Source organism: Anopheles merus, chromosome 3R (assembly GCF_017562075.2).
Source record: "Anopheles merus strain MAF chromosome 3R, AmerM5.1, whole genome shotgun sequence".
In the NCBI taxonomy this organism is placed as follows: domain Eukaryota; kingdom Metazoa; phylum Arthropoda; class Insecta; order Diptera; family Culicidae; genus Anopheles; species Anopheles merus.
Window position 1 is genome coordinate 17871987 of NC_054084.1, and position 16552 is coordinate 17888538.

At 44.8% G+C, this 16552-nt stretch overlaps 1 protein-coding gene across 1 annotated transcript; it reads left to right on the forward strand.

Moving 5' to 3' along the window:
• The first annotated feature begins 813 nt into the window (after positions 1–813).
• On the forward strand, positions 814–16548 carry LOC121598083. The gene is made up of 21 exons (XM_041924633.1): positions 814–916; positions 1824–2011; positions 2242–2909; positions 2978–3022; positions 3117–5999; positions 6075–6445; positions 6514–6724; positions 6807–7171; positions 7236–9219; positions 9293–9451; positions 9524–10476; positions 10571–10987; positions 11070–11480; positions 11558–11669; positions 11741–12595; positions 12671–13555; positions 13632–13773; positions 13845–14644; positions 14713–14793; positions 14869–15428; positions 15494–16548. Exons 2-21 carry the CDS (start codon positions 1933–1935, stop codon positions 16458–16460), a joined length of 12948 nt encoding a protein of 4315 aa, XP_041780567.1. The 5' UTR covers positions 814–916; positions 1824–1932; the 3' UTR covers positions 16461–16548.
• The last annotated feature ends 4 nt before the right edge of the window (positions 16549–16552 follow it).

A 16552-nucleotide genomic window follows, 5' to 3' on the forward strand; every position in this document is an offset into this window, starting at 1 on the left:
GCCCGACAATGGCTGTTGTGCCAAAGAAGAAGGAGCGCAAACCAGATCGGTATATTGAACAGTTCATTTTTAGCATTTTCGACATATTCGTCATATTTTTCTTCCAAGTTCGGAAAGTAGATTTATTCCCGTCCTAAATTCAAATGTCCGCTTGCAAAAAAAAACGTTCTCTCTACAGAAGTTATACAATGTCACCTTTGGTTTTTGGAAAATAATTGTAACCGTAACAATACCAACCATTCATTGACAAAAGCTCAAAGAGACTCATGAGTTCCCGAACGAGTAGAAAAAAAAAATAATGGAACGTAACTCGGCTTTGAATTGATGTATGTGTCTTAAGGCGACAGTAAAACTCAATCTTCATTATGAAATTGTGTTGTCGTTCCTTATCGCTGACGTATCAACAGGCGTCATCCAAACAAAACAGGCAGACATTACATAATTTCGATCCTCCTATCGATTTCACACGAGATTGCATTCCATCACCCAAGGTAGCGCCATTCTCCTCGCACAGATGAAATGCGTCGTACTGTTAGTCTGCATCGCTCGCAAAAACGTTGACTAAGGACAGCAGAAAACAGACTGTATGTGAGGTCACAACTGGAATACTCTTTCGGGCAGAAATTGTAATGATTATGCGTACGACAGCATTAGCTTATCATCACACCATTCATGCTGAACGATCGTAGAAAACCTTTGACACGAGACTGGTGATAAGAGGCTCGGGCGTCTCCACCAAGTCGCATCATTATCGCGGATGATTCCTGGATCGTAGGGATTTCTAGCTAGATCATTCTTCTCAGCCAGCCAGCCTGCCAGTCTGTTCTTGCGTTGGGTTCGGTTCGGTTCGTGATCTTGCTCCAGCAGTGACCGGTGTCTGTGGTACTTTCCCTACTAGTGATATTGAGTGTTACTGGTGAGTTGAAAAGTTGCATTTATTGTTAGTGAAATAGTGCCAATAGCTTTAATGTTCCTTTAACAACCTTTGATGGTGATTAATTGGGGAAGTAATGGAAAATCAGCTCGTGAATTATACGAAGGCTTTAGAGGAGCTACTGATTGCGTAATGTGACCCATCGTGAAACACGTGTTTAATTAGTTCCTTTTAAGATTGGTTGAATGTTAGATTGTGGAGAAACATGTTAGAAAGTGATTTTCCGGCACATTGGTGTAGTGCAAAACAGTGAACAATTAGTGATCAAGGAAAAATGCTTGAAGTGTTCGGTGATCATTGGATCCAGCTTCCACGTTGGCACAGTCAATGTAACATCATCATCCTCTCCCATTATCAGGAAAGTCAGTGAATCAATGGAGTGTTGAGTTTTAAAAATACGAGTTGTGTAGGAAGAAGAATGAGATTAAGCGACGCAGTGAAAATAACCCAGCAATCGTTGTGATGTGTGATTTTCGCAGTTCGCCACCAAAGTTCAAGTATACAGTGATTGTGGCAATCGTTTGTCAGTGATTTAGCTGCATTTATTTTGGCCGGATGGGCAGTGAAGGTCCTGCCATCAGGCGGCAGTGTATTCAAATTTGGGACGTGATCGTGGTGTGTTTGTTTTGTATACAAGTGATAAGAATGTAGCAAACAAATACATACTTGCCAGCTCTGGGCTTTTACATTTGTTCACATACGGTTTTGGTGCCGCATCTCAATCGGCAGTATTCTAAGGGAGATATAGGAAGTGAAAAGGGTGATTGATAACGCCAGAAGGCATAACTGAAAATCATTTACGTGCAAATGGGGGCAGCTGATATGAAATTTTGTGTTTTGTGAATTACAGCAGTGTGGTATTAATTTGAATTTAAAATGTGTTTTTCAGATAATCTGTTCAGAGTAAAAGTTTAATACAGTGCCCATTGGAAATGATTATTTTGTGAGTGGCCAGATATGCAATTGCAAATCTTAGACCGAAATGCGTGAGTCTTAATATGGAGAAACATACAAGTGTAGCTAATGGATTAGTATTCATTCTCATGGTGGTTCTCGCCGTCGAGGGATATAAGAGAAGTAAGTACACCAATTCTTATATGGAATATTTGTTCAATGACGGTAGTGATAGTTTTGATCAAATCGGGTCGCAATGCCTATTCGTTGTTTAGCATTCTAAGTTGTTAACGTGCTCTTTAGTGCTTTAACGAGGTTATCTAAGAATTACCAGCTTTAAAAGCATTCCTCGTGTAGTATTCCTCTAGCTTTAGTATTCAATTGAACTTAATATTGCTTTCCGATCATCACAGATCCATTGCGAGATCCTCAAATTTGTGGACGGCCTGTTTGTTACAATTCAACTAAGTTCAACTACAATGTCGGCCACTTGTACAAGTACGACCATTCCATGTACGTAAAAACCGCTGTGGTGGGGAGCAGCGATAACACATCCGAGCTGCACATATCGTCCATCGTGGAGGTAGATTTCCATGCGCCCTGCCAAGGTATCTTACGATTGCACTCGATCGAGGTACGGGAACGAGCAGAGCGTCCGGTTGAGGAAGTAGAATTCGAGTATGGAGACGAACCGGAAGACACTCAGCCTCCAGCTGTGGATGAGCAGAATGGTATGCATCCGAAGAGTGATGTCATCGCAGAGGAGCTGATGCGTTTTGAACTTCGCTTTGACTTTCACGATGGAATGATCGGCGAGCTCTGCCATGAGGACGACGAGCCAGTGTGGACGTTGAACCTGAAGCGTGGAATATTGTCAGCGCTGCAGAATACCATGCCCCGATTAGACATAGATTACGATACGACGGAAACAGATGTGTCCGGTATATGCGATGTGCAGTACAAGACGAATGGTCGTAACGGTACCGGGCTGTTGTTCCGCAAGACGAAGGATCTAGCTTCGTGTAGACGACGGCATAAAACCAAATCGTTCATTCAAACAGTTCCGTATGATTTCCGAACGGTAAGCATGATTGTGTTGATGCTGCGGAAATTCCATAAATTCTTATTGATAGAGTACTTCATTTTTAGAATAACGTGGTCTGGCCAATACTCAAATCTGAAAGCTATTGTGATGTAAGTTTTTAAAACATCCTTTGACATATATTTAATGCATTAAGAGCTGATTTAACCTGAATTGTATTTGTATGTTCTTTTTTTATTATTCCAGATAATGATCGATAATTCGATCTACAAAAGTGTTGCCTGCTATGAACGACATCAGTTTGTGCCGTTTTCAAATGGGCTAGCCGGTGCCGTGACTGAAACTTACAATAGGCTGGAGCTCACAGATGAAGAAACTTACAGTCAGGAAAGCAATAACGAGATTGATATCCAGCGCCGTTCCTCGTTGCTGTACGATCATACGCCTTCTGTGCACGAAACTCATGATGAGATCAAAGCATCCCGAGAATTGCTGATAGAGCTTTGCGTTCATGGATTCCCAAACATAAAGCGTAAATTTCCGACTGTATTTCTTAAATTTTTGACCACGGCACGAGCACTATCTTCTAATGCACTGAAACAATTGCTAATGCGCTCTAGATCCATTTGTGATAATGGACAAAAACATATTCTAGAAAGCTTACCCTATATTGGCTCGGCCGCATCAGTTACGCTCATGAAGGATCAAATTGTCGAAAACAATGTAGAACCAGCGCTGGCAAACAAATGGATGGAATCGTTTGCTTTTCTGACTCGCCCGAACGAAGAGGTGCTGGAGGCAATGCTGGAGCTGATGAAGCATGGCAAGGAATCTGGTGATCAAACGTACCTTTTGTCGGCCACAACTGTAGTGAACACCTTCTGTAAAATACACTTCGATTGTGACGAAATTGAGGAAGTACAGGCGATCGTACAATATCTAGAAGAGGAGTTGCTTGACACTATTGAGGGTGTTGAAATAATGGCCGAGAATGATCCTCAAAAGCGTGAACGCGTGATTGTGCTATTAATGTCCTTAGGTAACATGGGTGTGATAAACAAGCGCTTAAATTTTGAGCTACGTACCATCATTGAGAGTGAGCGATACCCGACCGAGGTGCGAGTAGAGGCGGTGAACGTGTTCCGCCGTAGTGATTGTACCCGCACGAAGGAATACTTCTTGAAGCTGTACTCCTCGTTCCTACTGGACGTGGAGGTACGTATTGCCGCATACTTGCAAGCAATGCGATGTCCAGATCATTTGTCGGTAAGACTGATCAAGAATGTGCTGAAAACGGAAGAAGTAAAACAGGTCGGATCTTTTGTTTGGTCTCATCTGACGAATCTCGCCAAAAGTGCGTCTCCCGTGCGTGTTCAGGCACAGGGTCTACTCGCAGAGAACGATCTGGACAGCAAGTTCAATCTTGACATACGCAAGTTTTCTCGCAACTACGAACAGACGTTGTTTTTCGATGAGTACAACTTCGGTATGACGGTAGATAGCAATGTGATCTTCAGCACTGAGTCGTATGTACCGCGATCGGTACGACTGAATTTGACGACGGATTTGTTCGGAGAGTCAATAAACTTCCTGGAGCTCAATGTACGTCTGGAGGGCTTGGAGCAGTCGGTACATCATTTGTTCGGTCCAAATGGTACGTACAGCGCCAAGAAGGTTGGAGAGCGAGTCGACACTTACATGAAATTCCTTCGTCAGTACGTTCCTACGAAGGTGTTGGAGTTGTTTGATGGTGAGTCCTCATGGCGTGATTACTTGCAAGATCCCGAGGAAAGCAGTCGTCAAAAACGAGCTGTAGAACGATTGCCACAGGTAATTGCGCGTCAAATACAAGAGGACGTGGATCGTCTCGGATTCCAGCTGAAGGGTAACTTCGACAAACCTCAGGTCACGATTGGTGTTAAGATTTTTGGCAACGATCTGCACTACTACTCAAACGGATTGGAGCTGTTCAAAATATCGGATGAGCGCAAAAAACTGGCGAGTTTGTTCGATGGAAAAGAGTCGTCGTACACGAAATCGTCCGTATTTTTGGACACCTCATACGATGTTCCTCTCAGTTCTGGGATGCCCTTGGCCTTGGGTCTTGTTGGTGCATCGTCTCTTGATCTTCACTCAATGGGTAATATTAAAGCATTCGATTTTACCCGATGGTTGATTGATATTGAGGGAAAACTGAAGCCAAGTATCACGATTGATATAACGGCGTCGATGAGGAGTGATCTAATGCACGCCAGCACGGCTATAATAGTAAAGACCAACCTTTACTCCAGCTCAACCTTAGCGGCTCATCTCAAGCTGCGTGGAAGCGATCAAGCAGTATTGCAGGTCAGCTTGCCCCAGGAACGGAACGATATCTTCAGCATTTGTTCGGAGATGTTTGTACTGACGGAAAGACGCGAACTACAGCAAGCCGGTATCGAGCGTCGCTACTCTAATTCAACCTGCACTTGGCCATTCATCGATCAGGCGATCGGGTTGAAAATGTGTACCAACTATAGCCTACCGGATGTGAGCAACACCGGCAAAGATGTGGAGGTACCGAGCCTTATCCTCAGCGGACCGGTCAATTTTGATGTCAGCCTGGAGAAAGCAGATCCAACGGCCAAGATGTTTGTGCTGAAGTACAGCTGGGCTGAACGGCAAAATCAAACGATCGTGGGTGTAGTGTTTGAAACACCAAACTCTCAAATTCCCCGTATATTCCGTACGAATATTACGAACGAAGTGCAACGTAAAACGGCAAGCATGTCGTTCGTCAACGGCAACATATCCCATAAGGCGATCGGGCTGTACATCAACAATCCAAACCAACTGCGGGTGGAAATGTCGCTGAACGTGAATGATCGTAAATATCTGGCATTGGAACTGCATCTTAACAAGACCGACACACGGAATGGGCGCATGTACTATCCGTCCTTTTATCTTTCGGTAAATCACGAACGGATCGCGGGTTTGGGTGGTCAAATAAAGTACACAGCAAGGAAAAACATCTCGCTGTGGGAGTACATCGTCATGATTGAAACGCGACGAGTTCGTGCAACGGCTACCGGATATGTATCTGTTTCGCACAACATGACGTACATGATTCATAACACAGTGGAGTATCGGGTACGTTGATGGGTATTGATTTAGCAGGTATCTAATATCTTAGCCAAAATTTAAATTTTCAAATTTTGTACTCAGTTTTCAGGAAGTAATCCAGAACAATTAGTAATCAATGCATTAGCAGAAATAGTGCAGCAGGAGGCTATTACATATACGGCTAACTTTGACCTGCGATCAAGCGCCTATCCACACTTTGACGTCGCACTGAATGCATCTTTGTTGGATAGAATGGGTCTCCTAGACTTCACACTGCTGCACAACAATGCACCAGATTTAAGAGACGATAAGTTCCGGACAACATTGAATGTGATATTCGCTCGAGAAGGCCCCTACCAAGGTCAGCAGTTAATCGGTGGATCGACGGTACAGACCGACCCAACAGAGCGGGCTACCGTGTCGGTCGAGCTTACTAGACCTCGCGCAAATATCGATATGAAGGCAATGGTTGTGTGAGTTAAAAGGATGCATACGTTGATAATCCTGTAGAACAACTTACAACGATTTTTTATTATTTTAGTTACGACAATATGCCCCGAAAGGGAGTGTATCGCACAGTACGCATGCTCCTACGTTATGCGACTGCAAAAGAGATAGTTGGAATTTTTTCAATTGTCATGCCCCGATCACAACGGTTTTGGCTGGAGAGCGTGTTTAATATGACCGTACCAGGCGTTCATCCATGTATGGCAACTATAAGATTAATAGAAACATCTACTAAAGAGCATCGTGTAAGTTGTAGTTTTAATTGGTGGTATAAAAAATGCTATGCTAAAATTGTTCGTTCTGTTTTTATGTGTGCATTTTGAATAGTTTGATTTCCAAGGCATATGGTTTACGGAGCATGCGGCAAATATTACCGGTTTGTACAAGGATCGTAGCTCCAGCGCTAAATTCCACCATCATGCGAAATTGGCGGCACAATTTGGACGCCCCAACAGCATCCGAGAGTTTTTTGGTGATATGAAGTACGTCCAAGATGAGTTTGATCATCGTTTAAGCATCAACGCGATGTTCGAGAAGAAACCGTACGGCATTATCCTACAACATACGCAGCAGATAGCGAACGGTACTAAGAGCTACGCAATGGTGCAATGGAAAGATGAACGGTACTGGTTTTCGGCACTCATGAAATCGGCTCCGATTAAGCAGCTGGATCTGGAGCTACACATTGATAAGTGAGTGTAAATAAAAGAGGTTTAAAATAGTTTGGAACTGCATTAATCATTCAATGTTTTATAGGATTCGTGATATCAGCGCCACACTGCGAGGCTATAAGACACCGTTGAAACGTGAAGTCGGTGTAGAGTTCAAGTGGGATGCGAATCGTGACCCGACGCAACGAATTGCGTTGACGGGAGAATTAAACACTCCTACGGATCGTATCTACGATGGACTGTTCTTACTGTCGTATCCCAATCGTACGTTCAGCGGGACGTTCGATTTGAAGGCAGTCCATCCAAGATACTTGGCGAACGCGCGCATTTCATGGAACACTACGGAAGCGATCGTGATACATTTTGATGCTGGTACGCACGAGGAGATGTTAAACAAGATGTGGTTGCTACTTCACTTGAACACAACTTTCCACGGCTGGCGTCGAAATGCGCTGAGCGGAGCGTTTTCCTTCAAGGATAACGTGCTGTATACAGACCTTATTGCAAATTGGGCCGAGGATCAGCGTCTGGGAGTTGAGTTGAATGGGACGTACCGGTCCAATAAGGAGATATTCAACTGTGAGCTAGGCACACAGTTGAAAAGCTCCCTCCGTAATATACCTGCAGTAACGATGTACTTTAACCAGACATTAGTAACCGATAGGGTCGAGACGACAGTCCTCCTAAACTACGAAACTACCGATCAGCCTGTGCAAGAGTTTTCGGTTCGCTCGAACTGGCAGCACAAAGCAGATAAGCGGCACAGCAATATAACAGGATCACTTCGATTGATAAGCCCATATGAGAACTATCGGATGGGGGCGCTTGTCGCGAAGATTTCCGTGAGCGAAAATCGTACCATCACAGGAGCCGCCGATCTGCAGCTGGATGATAATACGTACGATTTACTGCTCGAGGGACACATACGCAATCTGGTGGACTGTATGTTGACGGCAAACATAACCTCGTCCAACATCAACTATCGCAGCATAAATGGACGGTTCGGAATCAGTGAGAAGAATCGTCACCTGGTGGCGGAGATAATTACACCGAAGACGGAACTCGGTATAGAGCTACTGTATGCGGTCGTGTCTCCACAAAACTTTGACGTAAAGTTCCACCTCGCCACACCATTGAAAGAGCTGGATAAAGTGATTCTGCGTGCGAAGCTGCAAAAGGACAACGTGGATTTCCGAGCCGGTATGAACAATATGGTGTTGGGTTGTACTGGCGTGTGGAGGAAGGCTCACCTGAAGGACTTTGAGTATTCTTATCGCATATACACTCCACTGCAAAAGTTTGAAGAGAGTGCACTGATAGTGAAGGTGGTGATCAACAGTGAACGTGCGCAATATGTTGATGTGGAACTTTCGGGTAAGTTCTCAGAATACAAACTGGGAGTGAAAGCGATGTCGAAGCCGAAACCGGACATCAAGCGTGTGATGCTACCGCAAACAGCGTCCTCATTGGTTGAGGAAAACCTGTGGAATAACAAAGTTGACGATGAGCAAGAGGATGAGGACTACAATGAAGAAGAGGATGAGGAGAACTTGTTGAATTTTATTGGGGAAATTGAGCTGTACACGATCGTTATGCCTACGATCGAGGGCACACTCGAGTTGACGGAACAAAACTCCCAATATCGAGCGATCGGTAAGCTGAAAGTACCACAAGGTGACATCGATTTCCGCGATCGATTCTATTTGAGAGATTTGCTGAACATGCACAACAGTTTGCAGTTGAAGACTCCGTTCCCAGTAGCACAGCAAATCACATCGGAGTTTGTGATGAAATTCCCTGATGAAACCACGGATATCACTGTTGGCATGAATGTAAAATTCAACAACCGTTCGGAGTGGGTCAATACCGGATTTCATGTGAACTATAAGAAGAGCGTGGATGAGGCTGAAGTGCACAAACATCAGGCTCTGGTTGATTTGATGACTCCGATGAAGAATTTGCAGAAAGTATTCCTGAATGGAACGTTAGAGATGGAAGATCATAGCTACAAGGGTAACTTGACGGCAAAAACGATGACCACGGATACATCTTTGGCATTGTCTTTTGAGGTAAGAAGATCGCATGAAAATGTGTTGGTGTGAGTGTTTGTTATCTCAATTCCTTATGTGCACAAACTTATAGGCTGAGGATCAATTCATCGATACGTTTATGAGTGTTTGGGTACGGGCGCCCCTGATGCCCTACTATGCGTGTCGTGTGTTCTACAAGCAGGACTTCTCCAGCACGGAAAACTCGATGGACTTGGGTTTCACAGTAAACGATGGTGATTTGTATAGCAATGTAAGTTGGAAGTTAGCGAAGGTGTTGGTTGCGTTCTTTTATCTAACTCGATGTTTCCTGTTCATGTTACAGTTCCGCATGGATGGTGCCTGGTCATTCGCTAAGCCTCACTACATTAAGGGCGCCGGGAAATACCAATCAAACTTCCTGCCGATCAATTTAATCAACACCGACTTTTTGATCACTCGATCGCCCCTACCCAGAGCTCACTGCAATGTGAAATTCCACGACAAGAATGGTGTGGTGGAGGAGATCAAGGCCAGGGCGGAGCGGAACCGTGAATTGTTCATGATAGATCTGAGCGTACCGATGGAGGATTACAGAAATTTTTCCATCCACGGACGTCTGCAGCATCGTCAGGGCAGTGAGTACGCCGTGTCTGGACAGCTGTATCGCAACGAACACATATTTCAGGTGGAGGGTAGCGCAACGATAGCGGAAGACATACCATACCGAGCCGAGCTGGCATTCCAACCGCTTACACCGGAAGGATCAATAGGATCGATTCGATATGATTGTAGGAACTCATCCACATCGACTGAGTTTAACCTGGAAGTAGAAAGTGGTAACAAGGTAGCTAAGCTGGACGGTAGCTTCAAGTTGTTGGCAATGTCCGATTGGTTCTTGAAGCTGGGACTGGAGTCATCCGAGCCCGGTCTGAAAAGCGTTGATTTTTACATGGGTATAAACCCAGAAGCGAATGGAAAAGCTCTTGGCAAGTTTAATCTCCATTCGCCCTGGGTCCAGTATGGTATTGATCAGGCGGATGTTGAGATGATGTTCGATGTGCAGCCAATCTCGGGATCTGTAGTGGCTCGGTACGGCATCAGAGATGTGTCGGGCAATGCCAGCTGTCTGTGGAACTGGGCGTTGAAGTCGAATACGCAGTTTGCGCTGGAGAATCGGGTGCTAAGAAACTCGGTTGAACGTTACTTCCGTACGGGTGTGCGGTACGTGAGTCCGGATCTGGAAAACAACCATAATCTTACTTTTGGTGGTGATTTGAACCTGAATAACATTTGGATGTAAGTATGATGATCGTTGTGCTGGGATGTTTGTTTCGTAGAAGCCATGGGGAGGTAAGCTGAATGATTCTGATCCTGTTTCTTGTACGTATAGATTCAGTGCGAATTCTTCGGTAGACTTTATTTCTATACGTGATATGTCGGCCGTGCTGAAGGTACTGCTACCGAAGCCGGTCGGAGATGTGCACACCTTAGCTCTTGCTATGAACGGAAATCTTCCGTTTCTGGAACCAGTAAAATCGTTCAACATGGAAACATCGTACGAAACAGACGAAAGTCGTAAAAGATACGCCTATCATTCGGAGTACAGCGGCATTGGAGATATTCGTGCATTGGTACGGTTCGATTGGGGTCCCGATGTACGTAAGGAAAGGATTCAGTCGATCCTGAACGTGTTGCGAATCGGTGATCGCCAAGAGTTGATGGTGACGTTGCGGGGACCATGGTATTTGGAAGATGCTTTTGTAACCCACGGAACGTATGATACAATAGAAAATTTGTATCTCGTGAGGTAAGTGCAAAGAAGAGTTAAATTGATAGAAAGAGGAGAGAACAGTAGTTTTCATCATATTTTCTTCTCTCCATTTGTAAAGTGGAAACATTTCCATGCCGGCCTCAACTAAAATGATGAGCGCTAACGTACAGTTCAACGATCTCTCGAACATGAAGGCCGACGTCAACTGTACGACATCATTCCTAAACGTATCTTGGATCCATGGACAGCTTGAGTTTATTGAGTCTCCGATCGAATCTATACGATATGTGAAGGGATCATGGCCTGAGTCGAGTGCGATATTCGACGCAAAGGCAACCTATCGCAATAACAATCAGGATCGAGAACAGCAAGGAACGGTAAAGATGGAAGTTCCACTGCAAACGAGACACTTTGCGGAGATCAAGTATGGCTTATCGGAGAGACCAGCGATTACGACTGGCTATGCAGAGGTAGAGTACAATAGTAAGAACGTGCTTAGCGGACAGTATACCTCCAAGGAGGAATCAAGGTAAGATACTAAGGCAGTGTCTTGCAATACGGTGAGTAATTAAATAGTGACTGATTGTCTGGAGTTGTCGTTTACAGACCTGGCTTTGACAAGGAAACGATAGAGGTGATGTTGAAGAATGAATACAAACCGATTGGAGTACATTACGTACACTCAGTGAACAAGCAAGATCCTACAGTGGAATCGATGGTAGGTTATCACTAGGAAGTCAATTACAATTGGACAAAATGGGTGGTAATTAATATCCATCTATCGTATAGGATTTCAAGCGGGCAGAGATATTTGAATTGGACAACAAGGAGGACAACAAGTTCAACGTTACCGGAGAGCTGCATGTGCTGAGCAAGGAAAAGGGGCGTGAATATATTGTGCGGGCTATTCAAACGAACCGAACGGTGGAGCTAACGGCCAACATTGAGGAGGATAATATTGTAAGCAAGAAGCAATCTAGACTGCAGCTAGCGCCCACCGTATGGATAGCATATGACTTTGAACGAACCAATCGTTCGCGGGACGATGTAGAGGCACAGAACTTTACGCTAAAGATATCGTACCCGAATCGTAACATATCGGCCGATGGATGGTACTCATACACGTCGAGTGCATTTGATTCGGACATCACACTCTCGTACAGTCCAAACCGTACCAACGCAGAGGACGAAAGCGAAATGCCAAAGCAACGCACTGTTCGAGGTGGTGTTGAATGGCGCGATCTAGCCAACAGCAGCACTGATGGACAGCAGATTCGCTTGTTCTTAGGACATCCAAGTTTCCAAAAAGACGTGACGGTAGACGCACGATACTTTACGGATCCGAAGCATTGGTTCAGCTCGAAGGCGGAACTGCGGTACAATGACGACAATGAGCATCTGTTGGCGATGGGTCTCGACCTAAACGACATGCAACCGATCGTTGGGTTCTGGAACTATTCGTACCATCTCTTTAGCACACACGAGGCATCCGATCTGGATCTGGATTCGATTGGATCGATCGGGTTGAGACAAGGACTGTGGGGTGTGAGCTCAAATTCGCATTACAAACGAGCTTATTTGTCGCAGATGCATGGACATGTGTTGGGATGGATGAACCTACACCAGAAGGAGATGCACTATGAGGTTAGTTGTAAAAATTATCATTTGAGTAAGAAATGATCATGATCATTGATCGTTGTACCATTAACTTTCTTGCAGCGAATAACTTCCCAGAGCAAGTACCGGATATGGACAAAAGCAACCGGAGCGTATCCAGTGTTCCTTATCAACGGAACCCTTTTGGATGGTCCAGAGCTGGATGCTACTGGATTCTTTTATCTGAACATCGACGACAAAATGGTGCAAATGAAGATCAACATGACACCAGATGGTTCGGAGAATGTGTACATGTACGGTATCATCCCAGACACGCGCAGTGCTTATTTCGATTTATGGCGAGATTATGATAAGGCACGTGAAGTGGATGTAACGTACTATTTGAAGATGAACCATTCTCGGCTGATTACGGGTCATCTGCTATGGCGCCCGGAAATCAAATCGGATGTACAGAAGTTGGTACGCGATTACGTGAATCAAATGCATCAATCGTTTATGGAGTCTATCGAGTTTTGGATAAAACAAGTGTATCTGGAGACAAAGGACTCCACGATGAGTATTTACGAGGCAGCAGTACCGTACATAGAAGAATTTATAGAAGATGCTAACGGATTGAGTATATTGCAGCATGATTTGGAAGAATTGCATCAATTCTTTAACGCGTCGTATTACGTAGACGATTTTTACATTCGTTCCATTGCTAACATTACCATGACGATGTTGAACGAGCTGGCATTAAAGAATAAGGAAACATCATATCCAAAGATACTGGCGGAGCTTTTACAGCTGATGGGAGAATCTGGAAAATCATTGGGAAAATCGGTCATATTGGCGCTGGAGCAGGTGAAGCAATCGTATCAAAAGTTTATGCATATGATTTTTAGTACTTTTGACGGTAGCGCCGTGCAGTACTTGTCATATTTAGTAGAAGACTCGATCAAACAGTTTGATAAATTCGTGAAGGAAGCACATGTTGAGTTTGTAAAGGTAAATTTTAGGCAACAAACCTATCGTTATCTGTTTGAGTTGATTTGTTAACGTTATTATCATCCCTCGTCTATAGCAAACAGATAGTCTTTGGGAAAGGACCATTATAATGACGAAAAAATTGTGGAAAGGTTTGCTACAGAACATAGAACCCACAATTGTTCAACTCTTAAACTATGGTGAATCACTAGACTGGTTTGCTGGAAATGAACTATTGAGTAAGTACCTATATGAGTGTTGTATTATGAGCAAGGACTATCGATTCTAATTATTTTACTCTACTCGGTAGTATTTTTGCATAACACAACACAGGAAATAGCCGAATCACCACACTTCAACACCATAATTAACTTCACCAATGACGTCGAGCTACTGTACAGGGATCTGATGACGAACGATTTGTGGACGAATTTGCAAAAATACTCATCGGTGTTGTGGGAATTCCTACACCAGAAGTACTTCCAATTGATACCATTCGCAGAGGATCTACATCTGGCATGGATCAAGCTGCTGGAAGAGGTGAAACAACTGCGCAAGATTGACTTTGTACACTACTTCATACAACGCTACGAAGAGGTGCAAGCGTATGCTATACGATTAGTTGAGGAGTTCGAGCACAGGTATCATTTGACGCAAGTTTTTAGATTGATAGGTCGAAAGCTACTATACCTCGAACAGACAGCATTGGAGGCAGAAGATCACTACCGCAAGGCAAAGACAAAGTTCATATTCGATCCCGATCGTGGCGTGATCGAGTTGGAACAGAAGCTTCCCATGGCATGGCATGCGTTCAACGAAACGCCCAAGTTTGAGGAGATACCGGAGTTTAAGTACATCAGCAAAATACAGGACCTCTTTGCCGGTAGCAATACAACGATCTGGACAGTGTACAACGATATCTGTCCGTACGTGGATCTGGAGGTGTGGCTTCCGCCCTTTAAGAGTACCGCACTACTGATCGGCTCGAGGCACTATATGTCGTTTGATAAACGATTTGTTTCGTTGGATCTGAGTGATTCGAACCGCTGCCAGTATCTGTTGGCGCATGATTACTACAATCGAACGATAACGCTGTTGTTGGAATCATCGGTAAGATTAGAAGATCCTTGGAGGTACTGGAACTCATCAAATTATCGTCTATTTTCGAACCTTTTCAGGATCTGAAGTACGGCCAAACTTCCAGACAAATTACACTCATTATCGATGACAATACGCTTGCGATCGACGTGTTCAACATTGTACGTATATAACTAGATACATGATCGTGTCAACTTGATATTAATTTGAATTTCGTTGCTCCTCCTCCTGCATAGTCTGTGAAAATCAACAACAAGGCGACTGCACTGCCCGCAATGATCGGTACGCAGACGGTGGTTTTTCAGCAATCGGATCAGCTGTGGATACAATCGCAACGTGGCTTCCTGGTTGGTTGTAGCTTGCGCTACCATATCTGCTGGCTTGAACTGAGTGGATGGTACTTTGGCAAGATGGCGGGACTGCTTGGAACGATGAACAACGAAATGTTTGACGATCGAATCACTTCCACCAACCGATACAACGAAACAGAAGAACAGTTCCTCAACAGTTGGGCGTTGCCGGGCTGTAGCTCGACGGTTACTGCGACGAACCATACCAGCAACTTTTACAGTGCCTCGAACGAGCTAAGTCAGTTGTGTGACAGTTTCTTCCACCAGAAGCTGTCGTATCTGGCAACTTGCTTCTCCGTGGTGGACGCTTCTCCGTTCTACGAGATGTGTATGGACCTGGGGCATAATCTAATGTCGGATCGGGGCGCATGTACGGCTGCGATTGCATACATTCAGGCATGTGGCCTGGAGCGAACACCTTTGCGAGTTCCAAATAATTGCATCAGGTTGGTACTGAATATGAGCCAAAAAGTGTCATTATCTGATTGGGCTTTCGCTTTTCGACTTTCAGCTGTTTGTTAATGAACGGAAGCTACGTGCCGGAGGGTAGCTTTGTGCCGCTGCGTAACGAAGAAGTTCCCAAGGCGGCCGATGTGGTGTTTATCATTGAAGCAAAGCCCTGCAACGAACGGTTTGTGGAGACAAAGAGCATCAACCTACTAGTGAGCGGAATCGCCCGGGAGCTGCAAGACTTGGGCATCGATGACACGCTGTTCGGTGTGGTGACATTCGGTGGCTCGGCTCCGTTTGATCGTGCTCACAGTGTGGTGGTTGGAAACTCGGTATTCGAGATGCACAATGGAACGCAACCGTTCTTTGATCATGTCAAGATCGGCAACGGTACGAACGAAGACATTTTCGACGCCATCACAATGGCCTCAAACCTGGTGTTCCGACCGGGTGCATCGAAAACGTTCGTATTGCTACCGTGTTCACGATGTGTCGCGTCCAAGATGAAGCTTGACTTTTCGTCGATCGTACAGCTGCTTGTCGAGAACGACATCAAGCTGCACATTCTGGCGGACCAGGAGCTATCATTCCAGAAGTCACGTGTGTCTGGACGTTTCTACGGAATGGATAGCCAGACGGTTTACACGAAGAAGGACGTGAAGGAGCTAATCGGCGATGCTGAACTGCGGCGCGAAATTCAACTGCCCAAGGCAACGCTCGGCGAGTGTATTGCACTGGCGATGGAAACGAACGGATCGATATTTGGTGGACACAAGCTGCGCCAGGATCGTTCGAATACAGCAAATACGAAGAAGTTTATCAAGGTGTTTGCAAAGCGTATCGCAGCATCAGCGCTTCCGAACAGCTGCCAAACGTGCGAGTGCACCGGACACAATACCGGTGTGGCGTACATGCAATGTACGCCGTGTAACTATCCTTCACCATTCTCGATGGAGGACGGCAACATGACGGACGATATGTTCCTATCCGTCATGCAGCCGGATGGTGAATGGGACGACGGATTTTGATGACAATTACGACAAACAATTATTATTAGTTTGTACGATTGACCGAAGTTGTTGTTTAGCTTAGGACAAATAAAAACACTTTGCACGTAGGA